Raw genomic sequence first — 23,972 nt, forward strand, 5'->3', positions numbered from 1 at the left:
GGCCTTTTCCCCCTCACTATCCACCACACTTTTCAGCCCCCTCACTGTCGGACAGCTTGCTCTTCTCAACCATTTATAGAAAGTTGCAAAACTTGGTCTTTATGAACTAGAACTTGGATCCCAGGGAAAAGAACATAGCAGTATGAGATGCCAGAAGAGGTCCACTTCCTTTCACAGGGTAAGAAGCAAAGAGAGAATAAGATAACAGAGCACAGGTAGATTTAGCTCAGGTTAGTTTCCCATGGAAGACCTAGGCTATCATTTATGTGGTAACCTGGATATTCTTACGAGAGCTGAAGCTGACTGGGACCTGAGAGCTCTTCCCAGTGGCCCAGCGGACCAGATAGCACCCCTCTGTAATTCATTCAGCTCTGTTCTTGAGTCCAGCCTGTCTGTGACCCTTACCTTTCCACTACCTTAAAGCTTTCTTCCTCTTAATCCCAGCTCAAGATGTCAGAAACTCTTCTTTTCCCCTCCCTCTTCCCCCTCCCTAATCCCACCATTGGCTCATCAGTTATCCAGTTGACTCCATTCTGCAAGGAAGACATTCCCCTGGCCTGACTCACTCAGTCCTATTTCTCCACAGGAATCCCCTCACCACAGACCACAAGGGCCCTGACTAGCTCATGTTTTGTGTTAATGGATGTGAAACCGGAGCAAACCCCCTCACCAAAAGAAAAACCACCCTCAACTCTCCCACACAGGTCTCGGCAGGTTACACAAATATTAGTCCTATCATCCAAATAAATCTGCCCCCATGGCCCAGAGCTATGGCTCCCCCCCCATCCTCTTGCTGCCTATGCAGAGAAAGCTGTTCCACAAACATGTGAGGACCCCAAGGGGTGCCAGAGAGGAATTAGGGAAAGGGTGTGTGTGTGCTGTATTCCGAATTCCCTGTGTAGTCTCCTTAATCTGCAGCCTGCTGTCAGTACTTTACAGTACTGAACTGGAGATTCTGAGAAGTCAGGATGGGCTAGACCAATTAGGGACTTTGGTAAGAGGGTCTATTGGCTGGATTTGGGGGCAGAATTAAAACTCAATATCTGAGATAAGTTTACACCCTCATTTTAGAAATGAGAAGATAGAGGCTCAGAGAATTTGGGAATCTTGCTCAAAATATCATAACTGGTACTTTTAGCCTAGGTATATCATAAATGCAAATTTATACACCACTCTGCTCCTTTAAAATATCAACAGGCAAGAGACAACCACTGTCCAAGTCACATAAAAATAGGACATCGTGATTTTGGGGACTCTGTGTCCTACCCTCCTTTGGCTTACTAAGCCTGCTATCTCTGGAGATGCCACTACTGCAAGCTTAGTTAGGCAGTGGGTAGTAGCTTAGAAGGAACTGGGCTATTTAAGCCAAATGTGGATTGAAGGATAACAATCACCAAGACTTGGAGAGTCACTAAATAAAGATTTGTTGAATAAATGAGGAAAGGCTGCTTTCTAAGCTGTTTGGCCCCAAACCCCAGCTCTCCTTCCCTCTGTAACCACTGGTTTCTGCTCCCAGCTTCAAAGGCTGGGATCTTCTCCTAAAAATTGCCAAAGCCAGAGATCTTTACCTGCCTAGTATACACTGATGCCTCATGTGGCCCTTGAGATCAGTCTTGTTACCCTCTGCCATCCTCCATGAGTCACGTATCTTTTACTTAGTGTTTCCCAAACCTGGATGACCACCAGAATAATGCATGGAAAGTTTAAAAAAAGTAAAAATCCCAAGAGTAACCAAATTTCTCTTTCTTAGGAGTGTTCTAGGGTGTTCTAATGATCTGTTAGGCTGACACTGCATGCCACTCAGTTTATACAGGCAGCAAGGGAGCAAAAGAGGCAGTGCTGGCTGATACAGGTTAAAAAAGAAAGACTGGAAGAGAATGTATGTTTCTATAGTTGTATAAGTTTTTTTCTCCTACAAAACACAGCAGTTTACAAACAATATGAGCATGAGAATGGAACCTTGTCCACTATGCTAACTCATATCTAGCAATCCCAGGCTCTTGATAATGAAAGAATGTTGCAGAATTTCTTTTGGGGTACCAGGCAGTTAGCTCACACTGACCCAGGGAAGAGATGTGTGGTTTCATCTCTGTCCCATCTACCCTCGACCAGGTAGGAAAAGAAGTTCTCTCCAGGTACCCTTTCTCTTGCGCACACAAGAAGTATCAGGAAGCCAATGCAAGGGAAGGGAAGAATGAGCCTTGACCATGTACTTTAGTGCAACTCATATCACTCTGAAGACTCCTACCTCTTCCACTCTCCCTTCTAGCCTCCAGAGTGGGGAGTCAGGGAGCTGCTCGGTTTGTTTTTTTTTTTATAATACATCCCCTGTCAACTCCTTCCCAGGGCTAAGGAACCAGCTAGACACCAGAGTCCCTCTGGAGTGTTCTCCAAGTCCTTAAATAGAGGCTGTCGCAGCCCAGGGTTGAGGGTGGAGGAAGGTGTGCATGCAAAGATCTTGTGCTTTTGAATCAGGAGGTTTGAAGTGGAGGGACGAGTGAGGTATTTTTATGTTCAGGTCTGATCCAGCCACTCTGCCTTCTTGGGGGCCTTGCAAGTATGGACGTCCACAGTGTTTCTGCACTCCTTGCACCGCACAGCACAGCACCAGTGGAATTTGCACTCACACTGGGTGACACGGGTAACTCGAGTTGTGTCATACCCTCGGCCGCAGCACATGATTTCACAACCGTCTGTCCCTTTAGATGTCTTGCTACAGACTCGGCCTGCAGTGCCTAGGGAACCTGGGTTGGGGAAGAGAGTGAGAACCAAGTTACCTCTTACTGCAGCTGCTCTGGGTTCCCTTACCCACATCCTCATGAGGAAACCATAAAGAATCTCGTTTCCTGAAAATATACCCACTAGCCAAAATGACCATCTTATTGCCCTCTGTACCAGGCCTGTTTCCTCCCACCATCAAGGCTCCCCAAAGACCACTGACTTCTCCTGCAGTGTACTCCCTACCAATACATATCTCCATATTCCCTTCAAAACTTAGCCTGAAAATGTCATAACTGTTAAAGCTGGGTGAAGGTTCTCTACTTGATGTGTGAAATTTTATATAATAAAAAGTTAAAATAAAAAACTTAGCCTATAATTTATCTTTTCTAAGAAGTCTTGCTACAACTTAGTTTATATTTCATTAAGTTGTACTATACGAGAAATTAAAATTAAAAGCATAGGCCTGATGTCAAATTGTCTAGGATTAAAACCCAATTCTACACTTCTTAACTATGAGGTCTAGCAAGTTAGTTAATAGCATCTAACTCAGTAGATGAAGCGTGTGTGTAAAAGTTGCTCAGTTGTGTCTGACTCTTTGTGACCCCATGGACTGTACAGCCCATGGAATTCTCCAGGCCGGAACACTGTAGTGGGTAGCCTTTCCCTTCTCCAGGGGATCTTCCCAACCTAGGCATCAAACCCAGGTCTCCTGCATTGCAGGCAGATTCTTTACCAGCTGAGCCACAAGGGAAGCCCAAGAATATCTGATCATCTGAGGAGACAAACTGATAAGCATTCCTGGCAGGAGGCTTCTCCCTAAGGAATTCCTAAAGAATATCCCTTGCTTTACCCCGTATGGTAGGAACTCTTAAAGGGTATGGATGGTGTTACTCCCCCTGCAGAGAATGCTCACAACCTCATTCTGACTGATTTTTGCCAAAGAGATCCTGCCAACAGATCACAAAATCCTAGAATTTTGGATAGGATGGATCCTAGAGAATATCTACTTTAATCCTTTCCTGGAGATGGGAAAGTGACTAGCCTGGGGGTTCAAAAAGGGTATAATAAATTAACTGGTTTCTATTAGTAGTCTACACAGTCCACTAAATATGGGTAGAAAATACTAGTGCTTCTATATTTTTTTATCTCATCAATTTAAAATATCTGCTTTGTATGTTTTATGATGTACATGTTAGTACAGTGAAACATAGACATAATTCATAAGTAAATATACATGTATTGGAGGTACATGCTCAAATTTTTTTAATCATAGGAGTTTACAAACCAAAACATTAGGGACCACTGCCCTAGAGTGTGGAGTGACTACATCTACTTTATATGTTTCCTGCTTTACTCCAGGAGTTAGGTCCTAACTCTCTTGTACACCAGAAGCCTCTTCAATACTCTGGAGCTGAGCTGGCCTATGTAGTAGCCATTAGCCAATTGTGATCATTTAGATTTAACTTAATTAAAATTAGGGCTTCCCCAACCTAGATATCCATCAGCAGACGAATGGCTAAGAAAGCTGTGGTACATATACACAATGGAATATTACTCAGTCATTAAAAAGAATGCATTTGATTCAGTTCTAATGAGGTGGATGAAATTGGAGCCTATTATACAGAGCGAAGTAAGTCAGAAAGAAAAACACCAATATAACACATTAACACATATATATGGAATTTAGAAAGATGGTAACAATGACCTTATATGTGAGACAGTGAAAGAGACACAGATGTATAGAACAGCCTTTTAGACTCTGTGGGAGAAGGCGAGGGTGGGATGATTTGAGGGAATAGCATTGAAACATGTATATTATCATATGTGAAATAGATTGCCAGTCCAGGTTCAATGCATGAGACAGGGTGCTCAGAGTTGGTGCACTGGTATGACCCTGAGGGATGGGATGGGGAGGGAGGTGGGAGGGAGGGTCAGAATGGGGAACACATACATGTACACCCTTGGCTGGTTCATGTGGATGTATGGCAAAAACCACCACAATATTGTAATTAGCTTCCAATTAAAAAAAAAAAACAAACTCATAGAACTAAAAAAAAAAAAATTAGGGCTTCCCTGGTGACTCAGTCAGTAAAGAATCTGCCTGCAATTCAGGAGACCTGGGTTCAATCCCTGGGTCGAGAAGGTCCCCTGAAGAAGGAAATGGCAACCCACTCCAGTATTCTTATCTGGAAAATCCCATGGACAGAGGAGCTTGGCGGGCTAAGTTCATGGGGTCACACAGAGTTGGGATACAATGTAGTGACTAAACCACAGTTAAACGTACATAAATTTTAATACTTAGTTCCTCAGTCACACTAGCTATATTTCAACTGCTTAGTAATCACACGTAACTAAATGGCTACTGTATTGAAGAGCACAGATGTCGAGCATTTCTGTCATCACAGAAAGTTCAATAGGACTTACTGCTTTAGAGGGAAATCCTGGATCCATACTCCCTTCTAGGATTACTTGTACCCTTTAAATTCCAGGCCCCACTCTGGGTTTTATGAGATCTAATTTTATGCCTCTGAGAACACCCCACACACATATGAGTCACCTTCCCTCCTGACTCCAAAGATCCTTCTCCAAAGGTGCATTTTAGGATGATAGCATAGGCTTACACCTGGGTGATGTATGACTGTTTCTAGGCATTTATAGAGTAACCCTCTGAATTATGGCACATGGGAAGAAAACAAACTTGGTGATAGGAAATCATGACAGATGACCCCACCCTTATGGCAGAAAGCGAAGAAGAACTAAAGAGCCTCTTGATGAACTTGAAAGAGGACAGTGAAAAAGTTGGCTTAAAACTCAACTTTAAAAAAACTAAGATCATGGCATCTGGTCCCATCACTTCATGGCAAATAGATGGAGAAACCATGGAAACAGTGACAGACTTTATTTTGGGGGGCTCCAAAATCACTGCAGATGGTGACTGCAGCCATGAAATTAAAAGACGCTTACTCCTTGGAAGGAAAGTTATGACCAACTAGACATTGTATTAAAAAGAAGAGACATTACTTTGCCAACAAAGGTCCGTCTAGTCAAGGCTATGGTTTTTTCAGTAGTAGTATATGGATGTGAGAGTTGGACTATAAAGAAAGCTGAGCGCCAAAGAATTAACTCATTTTAACTGTGGTGTTGGAGAAGGCTCTTGAGAGTCCCTTGGACTGCAAGGAGATCCAACCAGTCCATCCTAAAGGAGATCAGTCCTGAATATTCACTGGAAGGACTGATGCTGAAGCTGAAACTCCAGTACCTTTGGCCACCTGATGCGAAGAACTGACTCCTTGGAAAAGACCCTGATGCTGGGAAAGACTGAAGGCAGGAGGAGAAGGGGACAACAGAGTATAAGATGGTTGGATGGCATCACCGACTTGATGGACATGAGTTTGAGCAAGCTGATGAGTTGGTGATGGATAAGGAAGCCTGGCATGCTGCAGTCCATGGGGTCACAAAAAGTTTGACACGACTGAGTAACTGAACTGAGCTGACAGGAAATCACTAGGGGAATCAGAAGTGCTTCCTAAACCTTTTTTCTCCTGAAAGTGAAAGTGTTAGTCACTCACGTCATTTCTGATGCTTTGCAACCCCATGGACTATAGCCTGCCAGGCTCCTCTGTCCAAGGGATTCTCCAGGCAAGAATACTGGAGTGGATAGCCACTCCCTTCTCCAGCAGATGTTCCCAACCCAGGGACCAAACCTGGGTCTCCTACATTACAGGCAGATTCTTTACAGTCTGAGGCAACAGGGAAGCCTCTGGCACCCTTCAAAGTACACAGGCTACTTTTCTCTGTGACTTGGGTGGAGCTCCACCCTGTTTCCGTGCCCACTTTTGCTCCTAGCCAATTGCCTGTCCAGGAATGACAGTGATAGGTGAACACAAATAGTGTGGAAGACAGCTAAGGTTTTGGCTTCCCCTTACTGAAGTCCTGACTGCTGATACTGCAGAGATGAGCCTGAGAGCCGTAAGAATAACCAGGGGAAGAGCAGTTCTGTTCCACTGCAGGTTGTACTTAGTTTAACCCATCTGAACCTGAAATACAAGCCATGATGGTGACTTCCAGTTTTCTAGGGGAATACTACATCACCTTCAGCATTCCCAAGAATTCCACCACAAATATATGGAACAGATTAAAAAGTGATTTACTGCTTTCTGCTGACGGTCAGCCATTGGTAGGGATCTCCTCTCTCCTTGCTTCCCCAATTCCATTTTTGAATTTTCAGTGGCAGCACATTGGATAAGCTCTCTCAGGGTCACTCATGGTCTACTTCCAACCTATCTTTCTACCTTTAATCTCCCCTACCCCAAACCTTACTCAGTCAACTTAACCTGCATTCTGCTTGTGGAACAGATCATGTGCTTTTCTACCTACCATTCTACTCATGTGTAGAGAATATCTGCCTACCGTCCTCTCTATCTATCCAGATAATCTCCACACTTCAAGAAAACAACTTAAATGCAACATTTTCAAATAAACTTTTTTTGCTCTCTTTTGCAGTTGCATTGTCTACCTATTATCTCTCATTTCTTTAGCTAAATTGTAAAGAGCCAAAACTCGGTCTGCATCTTATGCCTCTGCATAGCCCATACATTAGCTTGGTACTGAAATGGGCGAATCATTCAAACATTCACCAAGCAGTAACTACTGTATCCCAGATGCTGGGAATGTAAAGGAGTGGTAGATGACCTCAGGTCTCAGGGAGCTCACTGTCCTCTCCTCTCTAGGCAGCTGTGAGCCTGGCAGACCGAGGCATAAATCAAAAATCTTATTACAAGATTATTCTCACATCTGACTGACTCCTCCAACTTCCATCCCTAACTCCTGACGCTGAATGGACCATGATTAACTACAGGTGCCTTCACTAAGACCTGGGGCTCCATGTCCCTACCTGCTTTCTTTACTCACCTGCAGCCTTGTCCAAGACACAGTAGTCTGGGGAGTTGTCAAAGTAGACCAGGTCAGTCCGGGTAGCACGGCGATAGCCTTGGCGAGCTGCCGTGAAGTTTGCGCCATCCTGGGTGGCCGTTACTTGCACAGCCCCGTCATAGCGCCGCCGCAGGTAATCACCTGTGCGGCGGAAATCTGAGAGTGCACGCCAGCAGGTGCGCAGAGTACAGGAGCCACTCACGCCATGGCACTTACACTCCAGCTTCAGAAACCGCCGCACAGCCTGGAAGGTGGGGGCGCAGTGAAGGGAAAAGCAGTCAGGATACTTTGGGGTCATCCCTAGGACTAAAAGCATGAGTGCCCTGAGGTCTGCTGGCCCTGGTTGGCTGGTGCAGCCATTGGTTCTTCTGTTCTCTCCCCAGTCAGATCGCACCCATTCTTCCTGACCAGATTCTTCCAGGAAACCTTCCTAGACCAACAGTGCTTTTATTTTCATGAAAGCCCATTTGAACGTTCAAGCCCCAGGATTCTGTTCATAGCTATGGCACATCCTCTGTTTTTCTTATGTTTCAGAGTTCAAGGTCCAATGCCTTCTGCTTTTGTGGCATGTCATTTTCCAGCACAGTGCTAGGCATATAGGTGGTGCCCAAAGGCCAGAGCACTGACTGGAATAAGCTCTAATCCTCCTCAGACTTTAGGAGGTGATTCTTTTCTTTCTTTAAAAGTTATTTCCCTTCTTTCCTCCACCTTTCCTTAATTCCCACCTATGTGAAGACTTGATGCTCCAGGTTGAACCTTGGCATTCCCTAAGGTCCCCAGCATTTACTGCTCCTCTTCCAAGGGTGGGGGCTTTTGGAGGTAATCCAGAAGCCTTCAGCCCTTCTACCTTCACATTCACTCCATGATCATAGGTACTGGCCACCCCCAGCAAATACGAATGTACATGCACAGACGTGAGTACTGACCGTGCGACCACAGCGATTGTTATGTAAGTTCATGAGAGCCCGGGCATCCTTAAGCCTCTTCTCCTTGGCATCCACGAAGGCTTTGGCAAAGCGAACACCATAGTGTATGTTGTCACTGCAGCCACCCCAGTCAAAGTCCCCACGTTGGTCATGGTGTCGGCCACGGGTATAGGGGTCACAACTGCACACACTCAGTTCACCCTGGCTACAGGCCCGAGTGATAGCATGGACCACCCCTGCTGATGAGATGGCGTATACAAATGCTGCCTCCCGGCTACCTAGAGAGAGAAAAGGAGAAGTGTGTTTCAGCAAAGAGGCCCACGTCTGTCTCCTTCTTCAGCCCACACAACCTCCAACTCTAAAACCTCTTTTCCTCTTCTTTCCCAGGGAAACCCCTATACTTCCTTTATTCAGAGTACCCTTCCCTTCCGAGAATGTTCCCCAGAGTGTCTACTCCCTTCCCCTCAGCCCTCACAGCTCTCTATCTACTTCTTTGTACATCTGACCTCTTGGGCTGACCTGTACTCCTGCTTCCTTCCAAACTCCCTGGGTCCAGCCATTGAAAACTTTCACAGTGAATCATTGCCTCCCACTGAGTGCCAACCCCTGCTTAGCAAAGTCAGCCTCAGTCCACATTCCAGGCCTTTTCAGGCCCACTCTGCTGGACAGTTCCCCTACAATGGAGCCCCCAGCCCAGGGGTCATCCTATTTGAAGACAGAGGCTACTTTCTCCAGCCAGCTTTCTTCCTTCCCTCTCTTGGGGACTGATGAATCATCACTCTTGTCCCTCTGACACCTCCAGATTCTCATCTCCTTCCCTTTCTCTCCTAGTTTACTGTTTAGCTCTGCTTAGCTCTTTTGCTGAGCCAAGTCCAAGCCGCTGACTTCCCAAATATTTACATATCACCTTTCTGTTTATCTCTTGCTCCCATTACTATAATGTTGGGAGTGTTGGGCTGAGGGCAGTGATGGTGTTGGTAAGAACAGAGCAGCCATTTCCAGTCCTCAGTCTTACAGATCATGGATGGAAGTCTGAAGGCTAGGGGATTGGGGAAGGAAGGAAAAGGTGGATGGAGGATGGAGGTACCAGAGAATGCTGTTGCTCTGACCCGTCATCCTGGAACCCTGGGATTTAGAAGGGCCACTGACTACATATCAAAGGTACTAAGGGTCTGTTTCCAACTGTATGCTGGGCTCTGCCCACAGTTTTTACCCTTAATCATGAGGCAGAATGTAGGAAAGAGGCACTCCACCCACTACCCACTCACCACCCCAACCAAGCACAGAAAGAGAAGGAACTGGAAGAAGCCCCTACTTCTGAGCATGACACGGCCAAAGACAGTGTGGTCCCGGTCCAGGGTGGTGCAGTTCCAGCGATGATGGCGGAACTGGTGCTGACACTCTCTTATCCACTCTCGGGCACCCTCACCCACAGAGCGCATGATGTCTGGGTAACGCTGGCACAGCTGCCGCTGCCGGCTCACCAGCCCAGGGATATTGTCACAGATCACACGGGCCCCTAGTGCCCCGATGTACCTGCAAGGTGGAGAGGGCCCTGTCAGAGCATCTGGCTTTATTCTGCAATCCAGAGGTGGGGGGTGGGGTGAGGGGGAGTAAGGAGGGGAAAGGTTTGGCATTCAGACCTTTAGAGCTTCCTTCCCCCTCCTCCAACCCATATTTCCCAAGGCCTCAGGGAAGAACCAATCCCCACAAGCCTTCAAGAAATAATCTGTTTCAGAGAGAGTAATTGAGTGGTCTCCCACCATCACCAGTTCCCCAGCCAAAAACCAAAGGGACACACACTCCCAAAACACAGGCCAGGCGTGTGTCACATACACAGAAGCTATGGGCATGTCACACAAACCCCATTGCCTGTTTATCTAATCAACGTTAAGAGCCTCATGGAAAAATAACAGAATTAGTATCTGAGACAGCATTATTACACCCACATGTCAGAGGCATGTCCTACATAACTGGTTCATAAAGCATGGTTTGGGGGAAGAAGGATGGAGGTGGGGAGGGGTCAGTGGGAAGACAGATAAGTGGCAGTTCTGAGTGATGTTTACAGCCCCAGTCAGACCCATATAGCTAAAAGTCCTCATTCCCAATGGTGAGGTGTGGGAAGGAAGACCCCCATGCCACTCTTCCCCATACCCTTTACTTCTATGTCCCATGACCTTTCTTAACTATGAGTCTTTCAAAATCATCCTTCCCAATTTATAGGGCATAATGTCCTGGATGAATCTGCATGGGCAGAGGGCTATTTGCAGTGGGAAACCAAAGGCCAAGATTAAGCAACAGAGTGACACTCCCCATATCCCAGACCCCAGTCTGCCTAGGTGAATAATTATAAGAAGATCAATTAGATTAGGAGACCTACTAAAAGATATGTGGGTTGCTACAGTCATTCTTAATTTTCTCAAGGAAGTGTTTTTTCTTCATTCAAACACAGTTAGCCCTGGACTCCACCACAAGCCTCAGGAAGAACATTTCAGAGAGAAGGCAGGAGTTCATCATCACCTTTTCTCCCCACAAGGCCATCAAATGAGATCTGACCCATACACTCATTTCCCACCCCCTTTCTCGGTTTCCAGCACCCAGCACCGCCCTTGATTTGCTGGGAATTCCTTATTCTCCTGTCCTAACACATCCAGGGATGCCTTCATGCCCCTTTTCTGCACAGGTGGGGGCCCTGGAGGGTTGTTGCTGCTACAGACAGAAAAGATTTGATTTGAGCTGTGAATGAGCCTGTGGTTTGGGAAAGGCCCCAGAATGGGCCTAGAAGTGGGTGAGGAGAAGGGAGGGCAGCCAGAGGGGAGAGGGAAAAGCTGGACTGCCCTGGGCTCTGTGTCCTCTGCAACACTCCCCCCTCCCCCTGCACTCGCAAACCCAGCCCTCACCCACAGACTGGATCACCACTGGTGACACCAACTCAAACAAACACAAGGAGGGCTGATGCTTGCCTCTTCTGGAACTCAGCAGGGCTGATGGGGCCCATCTGTCCCAGGGAGGGGTGAGAGGGCTGGTCCACCACTAGCAAATCCCATGGAATCAGCGTCCCCAGCACTGTCCATCAGGGCAACAGCTTCCAGGAACAAACAAAATAAACACCCTGGTCTGGGCCAGGCCGGAAAGGGCTGCCTGACGCACAGCCGGGAGTTACACCCACTGCCGCGGTGCTTTGTTTGGAGAATCAAGACCGTTGGAGTTGGAGCCTGTCCCTGTCTCACCACCATTCTGCTTTCCCAGTTCAGCCCTGAGTACTGCTCTAGGCAATGGGTGTTTGTTTTTTTAACTGGGGCTTGGGAAGAGGGGGGTTGGACGGGAATGAGAGACCAGTAATCCAGCCCTCATGAGACAGTCTGGAGTAGGGCAGGCCAAACTCTGGTAAAAAGTCCTTCCTGTGGTCTAACTGAACTCCATTCTGCTGCAGCCCACATTGGTCCTTCCTCGTTACATCCTCGACGAGCGTGGGAATATCTGCTCAGTATCTCCTATGGGAAGATAATTTCCTCTACTACACTCTTACTCCACCAAGTAGCTGCTTCGAGAACATGCAGACCAGGGCTTCCAATGGTCAACACCTTGTAATCAGTGTGGGGGCCTCCAGTAAAGCAGCGTGAGGTCCACCCACCCCATCTTCCTCTAAATTCAGCACGTGCCTACAAGACGCCGACCATGTGCCAAGCACTAAGTTCAGCTGTTAGGGGCACAAAGATATTTAAGGCGTCTCCCAGCTGATGAGCCAGTAGAAATGCCCCCGACTCTAGCTCCGTTCCCCTTCCAGAAGTTTTTACTTTTTTCTCAGCTTCCTGCTCCAGAATGCTCTCTTTGCCTGCCTTTGACCAGTTCCTATCCCTTCCTTTGACAAAGTGACTACTCTACTCTAGCTCCTTGCTACTCAAAGTGTGGTTCCCCAGAACAGCAGCATTAGCATCTCCTGGGAACCTGTTAGAAATGCAGTGCCTCAGGCCCCATTCCAGGCCTACTGAACTGACATTTTACCAACATCCCCAGGTGATTAGGACACGCTGCTCTTTGAAGGCAGGGATTTGTATTTGTTTTGTTCACTTCAGTATCTCCAGTACCTTGAACAATGTCTGGCACAAAACAGGTACTCAATAACTATTTGTTGAATAAAACAAAACCTTGACTGCTCTGATTTATTCCCCAACTCCATACTCCTCCTGGCTAGCCATAAGCATCATTTCAATTACAGCTTTACTCCTTGTTGACACTGCAGATGTTTTAAGCTTGTATCTTTTTAACGAGGCCAGGGATCCTCTTTTTGTTTACTTCCTTCCTTTTACAGTCCTTGGTGTATGTACATGGTTTAGCCCAGCCCATATTGGACTTTGAACACAAGGATAAAACTATTATCCTCCCTGAATATCTTAAGACAGTATCATTTATATGATACTTGGCAGTTCACAAAACATTTTCTACACAAAAATCCTATGAGAGCGAGCTCCACTTTACAGGTGAAGAAACTGAGGTCTGGGAGATGAACAATACTCAGCGCTGCCCATCAGGGCTAGTCAAGGGAGAACTGGGTGAACCACGGCCGACGGACTCCAAAGTCCAAGCTTATTTTCAGTTCCAAGCATAAGAGAGGCACACAGTGCTTAACCAGGCATAGACCAATCAGGCTCCAAAACTGGTATGAACTTGAATTTCTTCCTCTGCCCCTCCTATCCTTTAGTTTCTTCGTATGTGAAACGGGGATCATATCTGTCTTGCTGTATTATTTTAGGAATTGAAGAAGATTGTGCTTATAGGCGTTTGGCCATGGTATCAGGAACTTAGGAAGGGATCATTAAATAGCAGTTGTTGATAACTAATGTTAATGTTGGGGAATTCCCCAGGGGTGGGGAGGGTGCAGGTTGGGGAACTGAGATCCCAGAAGCCTGGTGGCAAGGCCCCCCAAAAAAACACCCAATAATATTAATGTCACGATACCACTTTGTTCCTCTTTCTGTAAACCACAGTCCTGAATACAGTCCTGCTCTTTTGATTCTTGACATCCAAGCCCCTGCAGAATACAGACTAGTACAGGCAGGCACATGCCAGGAGACCCCCATTTCTTGTTCTGTTTTTCTTGGTTAGAAAAGACCATCCGTTTCCTCCTCCACTTAAAGATCAGAAGAGGAAGGGAGTGGTTGGAGAGTAAGGGGAAGGGCTGTAAGGAAGATCAGATTGTTAACTAGTGATACTGATGACATTCTGCTCCTGAGTGGAATATGGATACACACAGAGTCAACAGGCATCTATCTCTTCAGAGGGTTGTACAGAATATCAATCTAGCTGATTTTTTTTTTCCTAAGGGAAAGAGAGAATCACCTTGGGGGCCTGACCTGCCTTTGGAAAGCAGCTCTCTACTTTATCCCAGAAGTGATGACTACTGAGGCAGGCATCTGGGGCCTGCAGCTATGACCCCTATGAGGCAAGCAGACTGAAATCACCTCGCACTCACTGCCCATCCCTGTTGCTGCCTTCCTCCATTTCACAGGGACTGCTGAATCCCTCTGTATCACCCACTCATCTGCTTCCCTCCCTCCCTAGCTAGCTCTTTCACCCAGGAGTTTTTCCAAAATCTTTAATACGAACCACATGGGGGGAGAGTAATAGAGGGAGAAAGGAAAAGAGAGGGTAGCTAAGGGGACAAAATGGGGGCTCGGAAGAGCCCCAGTTAGATCTTTAGGAGCTGCTTAACCAGGATGCTGAAATTACCAGGGTGACACTTCCTCACCTAAACAGCAAGTGGACCAAGGCTGCCTCCCAAATTGGTAAGAAGCAATCAAGGGTCCCTAAAAGCAAACTGTTATCCGGGATGGATAAAGATGCACAGTGACCACTTCATTCTCTGTCTACAAGCCCACTGAAGCCAAAACCGAGCCCATGAAAGTAAAGGGTGGCTTTGATCTCACACAGACCTTTGAAAGGCTTTTCTCCTCATCCCCTTCTTCCTTTTCCTTTTCTAAAAGAATGTTTCAAGCCAGATGTAAGATATGGGCCTCCCTGCTCCCCCATCCAGAACCCCTCTCCTTGCCTTCCCCAACACTGCAGAGATAAAAAAGATCCCAAGGAGAGATTTTTCTGAAACAGGAAAACAGGGAGGGGGGCAGGGTGGGAGAAGATGGGGATGGAGAAAGACACATCTTGAAATGATAGGAATCTGCGGCCCAAGCTCGCTGGCCCTTCAGCCAGCTACCCCTCACCCTTCTTCAGCCAAGATTCCAAATCCAGAGAGAAGCCACAGGGTGCAAGGGGAAAAGAGACCACACTCTGTGGAGGAGGTGTAGGTCTGAGGGGAGGGGCAGAGTAAGGAAAGGAAGGCGGGCACTGCATGGGTAGAGAGGGGTAACAGCCCAGTCCAAGAGGCCAGTTTAATTGGGGGGCGAAGAGGAAAGACAAGACTACTGAGTCATTTCTCAGTCCCACTCTCCCCCTGCTCAGCCCCTAGGAGGTGGGGGAGGAGACAGAACAGCTCAGTTCTGGGAGAAAAAGATGGGTGCCATCTAGACTGGGTGGGGGAGGGAGAGAAGAACAGATACCCAGTGGATTCATAATTCCTTCTGCCTCATTTGCCCTCATGTGAAATGCCTGGTGTCTAAGGCCTGCAAGAAATCTGAGGAGAGGATCTCTTAATGTTTTGAGACTCTAGAAGCCTCTAGTTCTTAGAGAGGAAAAGATGGGAGATGGGCCCATCTAGGGAAGAAAAAGGAGGCAGAGAAGGAGATATGAAGTGAGATTCTCAAAACAGAGGCTGAAGACAAAATGTCTCAAGTATGCAAACCCAAGTAATCTGTTTGTTTTAGTTGTGGGAGTTAATGGGGTAGTTTTTGCCTTAATTCCATTTCTAAACCTTGCGCTGGGTACCGCTGCCTCACCCGAGCCTTACTGCGTGGTGGGGTGAGGGTCGACCAACGAGAGGCTCTCCGAGCTTGCCAGCTGCCTCTTTCTCCACCTCCCGAGGGCAGGCGGGGGACAACCTCAGGGGATCAGAGAGTTCTCTTGGACGGCCTCCGCGGCCCCAGATGGGCGACTGGTTTCTTGAATCCATCCTGAGAAACTCGTAAGGTAGCTTTTGCCCTATGAGAACTGAGCTGAAATAGAGAAAGTCTGAGAAGCCTCGATTACCCCGCGTCCCTGCTCCAAATACTTAGCGCCTTCATCACCGGACGGGGAAGGAGCAGCGCCACCTTACCCACTCCCCATGCCCCTGCGCCCCTTGGTGACTTCAGTGACAGTTGAGCCCGGATCGTCTCTAATTCCCGTTACAGCGACAACCTGGTCTCCTGAGCAGCGGGGGCTGGGAGCTGTATATTCCCTTTGGGCGCGTCTGGCCTCTTTAACCCAGTACCTCACCCTCCCAACCCCGAGAGCCACACTCACCACCAGGACGTGTCTACGCGGGCCGGCAGCGTCAGCAGCAGTAGCAGCAACAGAAGGCAGGCAAGACTTAGGCGGGCCGAAGCCCGAGAGCCGTCGGGGGCCGTGGATCTGGGAGCGGACTCGGGGACAGGGGCGCTAACGCGTCGAGGGGGTAGCTGCGCGGCTTCCTCCGCACCACCCGGCCTCAGCATAGCTCCCCGAAGACTCCCGCCACGCGGCCCGGAGGGGCGTGGACGGGGCACCGGCTGAGGGTACTCAGGCTGCTCCTACTTCACCCCCCTGGGGGGCCATAAGGCTCGCCGCCGGCCGGGGACCCAAGGGCACCTAAGGTCCAGCAGCCGGGGCGCCAGGTCCCGGAGAGGGGCGCAGGGAGCGGTATCTGGAAGCCGACGACACCGCGCCGAACTCGGGATCTGGGGCGAGCTGCCCAGGCAGGGATGCGGTGTCAGGGGGTCGGCGGCGCGGAGTGGGGCTGCGGACAGAGTGTGCGGACAGCCCCTCCGGCCGCGGGCTCTCATTGGACGGCGCGGGGCGGGGCCGAAGCCCCGGACACGCGCGGCCCTCAGGGCGGCTCCGCCCGCGCCAGCTCCCGGCGCTCCGCGGAGCCCTAGGTGTGGCGGCCGCCTCCGCCCCTCGGCGCCCCTAGCACCGCGCCGCGCCCCCACCTGCTCGGGACTGACTGGGCGCAGTGGCGCCCTTCTGCGCCCGGAGCACCCAGTCCCTGCCCACGCCGCGCCACCGGGTCCTAGCGCCCTGCATTCGGCAACCCCAGCCTCCGTGGGTGATGGCCAGGGGGGCCGGGTGAGGGGAGCTGCAGACACTTTCCCCTACAGTCATCTAAACTACAGTGACACTGGAGTGAGCCACAGAGGACTTGGTCATTTCCTCGGGTTTTCTCTCCCTCCGTTCTTGCGCTTCTGTGAAATGGGTAGAAGCTCTGCAGCGGGGAGTTGCGGGAGAATCTTGATTCCCTTTCCAACGCCGCCAACGCGAGCGCCACCGGCGCCGACCTCAGGTAGGGCTTCTCTCATCGACCACCCGCTGCCCCTGGTTCTCTCTCTCTTTCACACACACACACACACACACACACAGCCGACTTCAGATAGGGGCTTCTCTTGTCGACGACCCGCTGCCCCTGGTATACACACACACACACACACACAGCGTTTAGACATAGGTTCCCCCCAACACACCCACACCCCCACACCCCGTTTAGACACAGGTCCCGCCTGCCGGCTGGCGATGACCAAAACCAAGAAGCACACCTGCGGGCCGGACGCGAACTCCCAGCCCTTTGCTGCTAGGGTTCAGCACAGCTCAGTCTCTCCCAGCTCTCCCGAAGCTTCGGTCCCCCACCCCTTCGGGCGGGGCTGCGAGTACGAGAGAATCAGAAACAGCTGGGCGGCTTTCCCGAACCAGAGGCCAGGGTGGGGGTCCTGCTGAGAGAGTGGGAGCCCCGGAGCCATTTCTCTCCTTCGCCTTTCCACCCTTCCTCCTCCCCACTGCTCCCTTCCTTCCTCCCCCCTCCCCGCCCCCCGTCAGCCCCCCAGCAGCCTGGAGGCGTGGTAAATTGTGAAGGGCTTGGGGGGCTGGCAGCTGTAGAAACTGACCCCCTCCTTCCCTCTGCGCTTCTTAGGTTGGCAGGTAGAGCTTCTGGAGACAGGGTGGCCCTTACTGAGACCTAAAAATTTTTTTGAAAAACCCTGGATCTTCCGACTTCCAGAGTACACCTGGGGTCTGGCCCCAACCGCTTCTCCAGCCTCAGTTTCTCCTGCCTAGCCCCTCATTCCCAGGTGTCTTTCATGCCTCTCTCCGTGATTTATCTAAACTATAAAGCCCTGGTGTAAACAACGCGCTGGAAACTGCCCAGCCCCTTCAACCCCAAACTCATTGTCAGTTCTTGGTTGTGGGGGGGAAGGGGGGTCGGTGTTAGAGACTCCGGAGTGTGAGCGGACAGGGCACAGCTGGCTGCAGAGAGGCTGCAGACATCCCAGAGGCAGACATGAGGGAGAAGGGCTCAGGGAGACCTTTATCCCCTCTCCCCATCTCTCACCCCTTCACCTCACTTTCTGCGGCAGGGGGCGGAGTGAGTTCATTAATTCAGCAAATATTTATTCCCTACCATGTGCCAGACTGTGCTAGGCACATCAGTGAAACAAAGCAAAATGAACAATGTCTGCCTGTATGTAGTTTCACTTATATTGGAAGAAGATCGACAATAACCAGTAAACATCATAAGTAAAACATATAGCATGTTAGAAAGTGATAAGTAGAGGGGGAATCAAGAGTTGTTCAGGGTAGACCCCATTAAGGGGACATTCAAAGCCTCATGCAACAGAGAAGATGCCCACCCCTGGGGGGAGGTAGGAAATGGGGGCTGGACAGGAATTGGATGGGAGTGAGCGAGGGGTGAATACAGAGCCCAGGCAGGGTCTGCATGCTAGCCACATTCATCCCTGCCAACCGACCCGTCCCCTCTCTTCTCTCTCTCAGTCTGGGAAGCTCCAGTCCATCCTTCTGTTTCCCCGAAAAGAAGCCAACTCTGTACTGAGCTTCCCTGAGAGGGGCAGGTGAAAGAGGAGTAGGCCCAGGCTCTGTCCTGTGGAGACCCCTTTCCTTCCACCCTTCTTTCACCTCCTCCCAGCCCAGCCCCACCCTGATGCTGGGCAGCAGTCTCAAGCTCTGCAAGCTCTGGCAGCCTCTCCTAGACTCCCCTGTGTGCGGAGGCCTGGGTGTGACTCTGGCCCTGTGTTTATTTCTACATATGGGCCTGAAGTTGTGGGGTGGGGAACTGGAGATGACCACATCAGCCCTAACCTTGGGTGGACTCGCCCACATGGGTCCCAAACTCACTTACGAGGCCCCTTCTTTGGCTTCAGCTGTCTTCATAGTCAAGTGGGACCGTGTCTTGGCACAATATAGATGCTCAACTATTAAAGCATATTGCTGAACTGAGGGGGGCCCCAGAAACATCAGCAGCTCCAAGAGGGAGGGAAGTGGGTGAGGGGACAAGACGTTCCCCCAGTGCTTACAGGCTACCTCTGCCCTAGAGTGGACAACCAGGATAGGGCTTCGCTCCTTCTTCTCCCTCCTCCCCTCTGAGCCCCTAGCTCCCCAGGAGGAACCCCAGGCTGCAGGAGCCAGCTGACTGCAAGAGCTGCACTCAGCCACTTAACTAGAGAACAAATACGGAGTCAGAGAAGAGGTTTTCTGGGATCTGCCACTTTGGAGTTCAAATCTCAAAATAAACTTCCAGTCTCAAGGTCCTAGACTCTACTGGAGAGCTCAGCTCCTCACGCAAGGGCCTGTTGTGGGGCTTCCAGGCAGAGGGTCAAGGCCAGAGGCTCAGGCTAGCGCCTGACCTGCTCCTCCCTCCCACCCCCCACCCCTACTCCACCACAATGGGAGCCAGGGGAGGAGTCACCAACTTGGGAGTCAAGTTCTGCTCTACAGGGTCCTGCCTGGAGTCAGGTCACTCACTGAGGTCCTGCTGTGCTGTGTGCCCAGCCTGGCCAGGGCCTCCTAAATGACACCGAAGGAGTGAAAGGGTCTTACCCCCAGGGTATTTTCAGGCAAATACAATAAAGTCATCTGAGGCCTCGGATGCTGGGCTTTCACTGCTGACCTCCCCTTTCCCCAGGCCTCTAGATTCCCTGGGGCCTCCAACAGGACTGCTTCCACCAGGCTGGCAAAGCCGAACTTTCCTCCTCCCTCAAGGTGCACCAGAGCCTCCTGCCCTCTCTAAAGTGGGTGCCCCATAGAAAAGGGTCTCCCTCACCCCTGTACCTTACCCCCTGCGCCACTTCCCCCAGGGGGCCACTCAGAGCTAAGTGAGTAGCCCCTCTATTCTCAGCTGTGTGTGGCTGAATGATTTTAAATTTTGACTGGCCCTTGGATGGGAGAGGAGATGAGCTAAGGGGAGCTAGGGTGTGAGTAAACAGCTCTTTCTCCACCCAGGCCTGTCCCCCATAAAGGCCCCCCTTCCCTGGGCCCCTTTGGCGATGACCTTCTCTCTTTCCCCGTGGGTGGGAGGTGGTGTGGATGGTAACGAGCAGAGAGAAAGGCCGAGAAGGGGCTGGGGGGAGGTTTGGATAGGAGTCAAGGAATTCCTGAGCCTGCTGCTTGCACAAGGGGCCCTGAGACGCCTTTCCTGATATTTCTTTGCAAACCTAGGCAAATCTCATTTGAAATGGGGCCAGGTTCACCCAGGCCCCTAGTGCCCCTCCCCTATTTCTTCCTCTCCAGCCACCCCAGGCAGGTGTCTGGGGAAGAGTGGGGAGCTTGGGAAGAACCCAGGGGCTGTTAAGGGGTGTGGGGTGGGGATCTATGCTTTGTACACAGCCTGACCCGGCCTCTCCTTGGTATTTATGAGCTCCCAGGCGAGGCATGGAACATGTCTCAAAGAGGCCAGGCCAAGAGGGCTTTGGAGGAAGGAGCATCCAGCCCCAAACCAGGGAAGGGGGCTTGGTGGGGCAGGGCTTGAGACCCTCTTCTTTCCAGCCGGTGATCAAATAGGGGAGTAGACAGCTCCCCTAGGGGGCCTGGAGAAAGGAAAAGAGAGAGCTAAGGGAGAAGGGGGAAGAGGAGGCCTGGGGAGGTGGAGCCATGGGGCGGGGCATGGGGGGTGGCTGGAGCCTTTTAGCACTTTGGCTGTAATCAGACTGGAGCCAGGCGGTGGGCGGGCTGACAGCCATCCTGGGCGGGTGGCCCAGGTTCTGTGTGAGGCCACTGGGTGTGCTGCTGGGATCCTGGGTGGTCACTGACCAGCCTAACCCCAAGGGAGGGTGGTCCCACATTGCCCCCAGCGCCGCCCGCCCCCATCTCCCTGTATCAGATAGGCTAGGCTGAGCTCTCTTTCTCTCCCCACCACCTGTTCTGGGCCCCAGAACAATCTGGAAGTGAGATTTGCTTCCAATAGAACAATCTGCAGAGCCGGCTATCTGCCTCCCTCCCACTCTGCCCTCCTCGGTTCACTCTGCCTCTCTTTCCCAGTCTCTTTTCCGAGTCTCCACGTCTCTGGGTCTGTCTCTCTGGCTCATATTTCTGTCCTGTGTCTGTTCCTCTTGGTGTTCGTCTTCATTTGTCTGTGTGTCTATACCTAGCAGTCTTCCCTCTTCTGTTGGAAGCTGTCTCCCTATCAGTCTGTCACTCATCTCTTGATATCTGTCTCTCCATCTTTCTCTCTAAGAGTCTGTATAACTGTCTCTTTCTTCAGCTTCTTTCACTTGCCTCATCTCTCTTTCTATGTCTTTTCTGATTCTCTCGCTCTGTGTCTGTGTTCCTCTCTACTTTTCTCGGTGTGTCTCTTTATTTCTCTGTGTGTCTGTCTCTCTCCTGCCCTCTGCTTCACACCTTCTGCAGTCCCTCCAACACAGTTAAGTACCAAGAGCACTGAAAGAAATCAGAGTTTTTCCCCCCAGCTCAACAGTATGCATGACTCTGTAAGCTACTTTGCCACTCCTGGCCTCAGTTTCCTCACTGGTGAAACACGTACGGTAGATATCTAGTTCCCCTCTGTCAGTCTTTATCTTTCTGCCTTTATCTCTGGTTTCTTGCAGCACAGCCCATCCTGTCTTCTGAGGGTTCTGCTTCTCTGCTATCTAAACTTCATCCTGAAGTTAGGACTCTAGCCTCCTCAGATCCTGTCAGCCAGCAGGCCCCCAGAGGAGGATCCCTCACTTCTTTACCCTCTTGAACATCAGGGTAGACAAGGTCCCTTTCTGGGGCCATGTCTGGGATACAAACCAGATTAGCTCATCTCTCTAATCCTCTTTGTGCTGGGGCCTCTGCCAGGCAGGGACACCCACGGCGAAGAGCAAGAGTGTGTGTGTGTGTGTGTGTGTGCTTGCATACGCACAGATTCTTGGAGAAGGCAGAACCAAGGTTCTCCTCCTTCTGTTACACTCCCTCCTGCCTGAAAAGCCCAGATTAAGCCTTCATTGTATAAGAAACCTCATCTGGCTTGAACTAATTCAGGGTTTTCATAATCCCAGTCGGTTCCTCTCCTTCCCTGCCCCCATCTCTTTTTTCTTTTACAGCCTCTTTAAGGCTCCAGAAATCATTCCAGCCATCCCCCTGTTCCCGAACAGCCCAGGACCCACCCCTTCTACACATATATATTCTTCTCCAGTCCCTTCCGTAAAAGTCTGGGTGTCTGGTCAGGGAGCAGGGTGTATGGGGGAGGAGGGGAGGCAAGCAGGTAGTCCTTGGATTTCACACTTGAAGTCAGAGGGAGGCCTCCAGCCCCTTCTCTGAAATTTCATTTGGAGAGGTCTTTTTTGGCTGATAAGATCAAAGCATTCCCTCTGCCAAATCATTACCTTATTTTCGAGGCAATTATAGAACTTATTGTATCAATTAGTCTGGTCTCCAGCTGCAGCCGTTTATCTCTGTCTCTCGTGGTGCGCTTGCCGAAGAAAGGGGTCTGCCCAGCCCCGCGCAGCCAGCCAGGCCGGCGAGGGGAGGGCGGCCAGTAGGGCCGCGGCCCCGGGAGCTGTCCGGCTGCTTTCAGCGGGGATGGGGTAGGTAGAGAACCTAGCGGGTGAGCTTTTGAGGTTTGGAGATCCAGCCAGCTCCTCCTTGCGCGCCCAGCCAGTGCCGCAAGCGCGCTCTTTCCCGCGGGCGCCACACCTGCACGCCCGATGTGGCCCAGAAGGACGCGCCAACACAGCCTAGCGCGCGGATGAGAGCCATCAGTCCAGACCAGGGCGCGGACTCCGCGGAGGAAAACGCTGAGCCGGAGCCAAGATGCAGGCCCCTTCCTGACTCTCGGGTGGGTGACTCATTCTGTGAGCCGTGCGCCCCTCAGTGGCGTTTTCTGGAAAGACGTGGAGGCGTGAGTTTCGCCTCCGTGGAGACTCGTGCGTTTCAAACTGGAAGAAAACCCTAGGAGGGGATGGGTGGCACGGAGAAGTGGGTGCCCCATTGGTGCGGGGAGCGTGGCCTGCTTTGCCTCGGCCCCGTCTGCAGCCTCTTCTTAAAGAACCATGCCCACACCCCGGTGCTGGGGTCAGGTGGGGGTCCCTTAGAAAAGTGTTTCTTTGAAACTTTTGATGCTTCTTGATAACTTCAAAATTATCCAGGACCCCAAAGAGCTTTTATTTATGTGAATTCTATCTATTCATATTAAAAATTAAAATGAACGCAAGAGCCAAGTTGAAAGTGATCCCAGTGGCCAAGGGTTTCCCTTGTGGCTCAGCTGGTAAAGAATCCGCCTGCAATGAGGGAGACACGGTTTTGATCCCTGGGTTCCCAGGAAGATTCCCCTGGAGAAGGAAACAGCTACCCACTCCAGTATTCTGGCGTGGAGAATTCCATGGACTGTATATGGTCCATGGACACGACTGAGTGACTTTCACCAGTGGCCAAAGCAGGACAATTTGAGCAACAGAATAGTTTTAGATTATAACCCAAAGTATAAAATATGCATGAGTCCATACTGATATAAATAAATGATTGAATAAATATATTGGAAGAAGAGACAGATCTCCCACACAGAAGAATTCCAAATAATTTACTTTGCTTCCTTAATGGAGGTGATGTCCCTGGTGGCTCAGATGGTAAAGAATCTGCCTGCAATGCAGGAGACACAGGTTCCATCCCTGGGTTGGGAAGATCCCCTGGAGAAGGAAATAGCAACACATTCCAGTATTCTTGCCTGGAGAATTCCATGGAGGGAGGAGCCTGGCCGGCTACATACAGTCCATGGGGTGGCAAAGACTGGGATAGGACTGAGTGACTAGAACCTTCATTCTTTTCACTTTAAGGAGGTCAAGTATAACTCCTCATTCCTATGTGTGGGCTGTAGGTTGTGACTTCCTTCCAGAATAGAGAACAAAAAAAGAGGGTGTGTGGGGGTTAGGGGATAGGGAGTGGAGGGGGGAGTAACTTTACAGTGGAGAAACCCGACAAACCTCAGTCAGGTATCAAGAGCAGCATCAACAGTGATAAGTTGCCTTGTTAGTTGAATCCTTGATACATGTGATGAAAATGACACCA

General features: G+C 50.2%; 2 protein-coding genes across 2 annotated transcripts in view; one reads left to right on the forward strand and one right to left on the reverse strand.

Moving 5' to 3' along the window:
- ST7L (suppression of tumorigenicity 7 like) overlaps positions 1–23,972 on the forward strand; it is a 147,409-nt gene that overhangs the window by 87,056 nt on the left and 36,381 nt on the right. The gene's annotated exons all lie outside the window — the stretch shown is intronic.
- WNT2B (Wnt family member 2B) lies at positions 1,881–16,560 on the reverse strand. Its single transcript, XM_019956826.2, has 5 exons — positions 15,975–16,560; positions 9,895–10,115; positions 8,580–8,857; positions 7,633–7,897; positions 1,881–2,744 (listed from the first exon to the last, which is right to left on the reverse strand). The coding sequence occupies exons 1-5, from the start codon at positions 16,163–16,165 to the stop codon at positions 2,515–2,517; spliced, it is 1,185 nt and encodes a 394-aa protein (XP_019812385.1). The 5' UTR covers positions 16,166–16,560; the 3' UTR covers positions 1,881–2,514.

This window comes from Bos indicus, chromosome 3 (assembly GCF_029378745.1).
Source record: "Bos indicus isolate NIAB-ARS_2022 breed Sahiwal x Tharparkar chromosome 3, NIAB-ARS_B.indTharparkar_mat_pri_1.0, whole genome shotgun sequence".
NCBI lineage: Eukaryota > Metazoa > Chordata > Mammalia > Artiodactyla > Bovidae > Bos > Bos indicus.

Excerpts from the sequence above, each read along its gene's own strand:
- WNT2B (XM_019956826.2), bottom strand. The coding sequence starts at position 16,165 with ATGCTGAGGCCGGGTGGTGCGGAGGAAGCCGCGCAGCTACCCCCTCGA. Across the intron at positions 8,858-9,894 it reads TGGCCGTGTCATGCTCAGAA|GTAGCCGGGAGGCAGCATTT; the intron begins GTAGGGGCTTCT and ends TTCTCTCTCTAG. Across the intron at positions 7,898-8,579 it reads ACAATCGCTGTGGTCGCACG|GCTGTGCGGCGGTTTCTGAA; the intron begins GTCAGTACTCAC and ends CCCACCTTCCAG.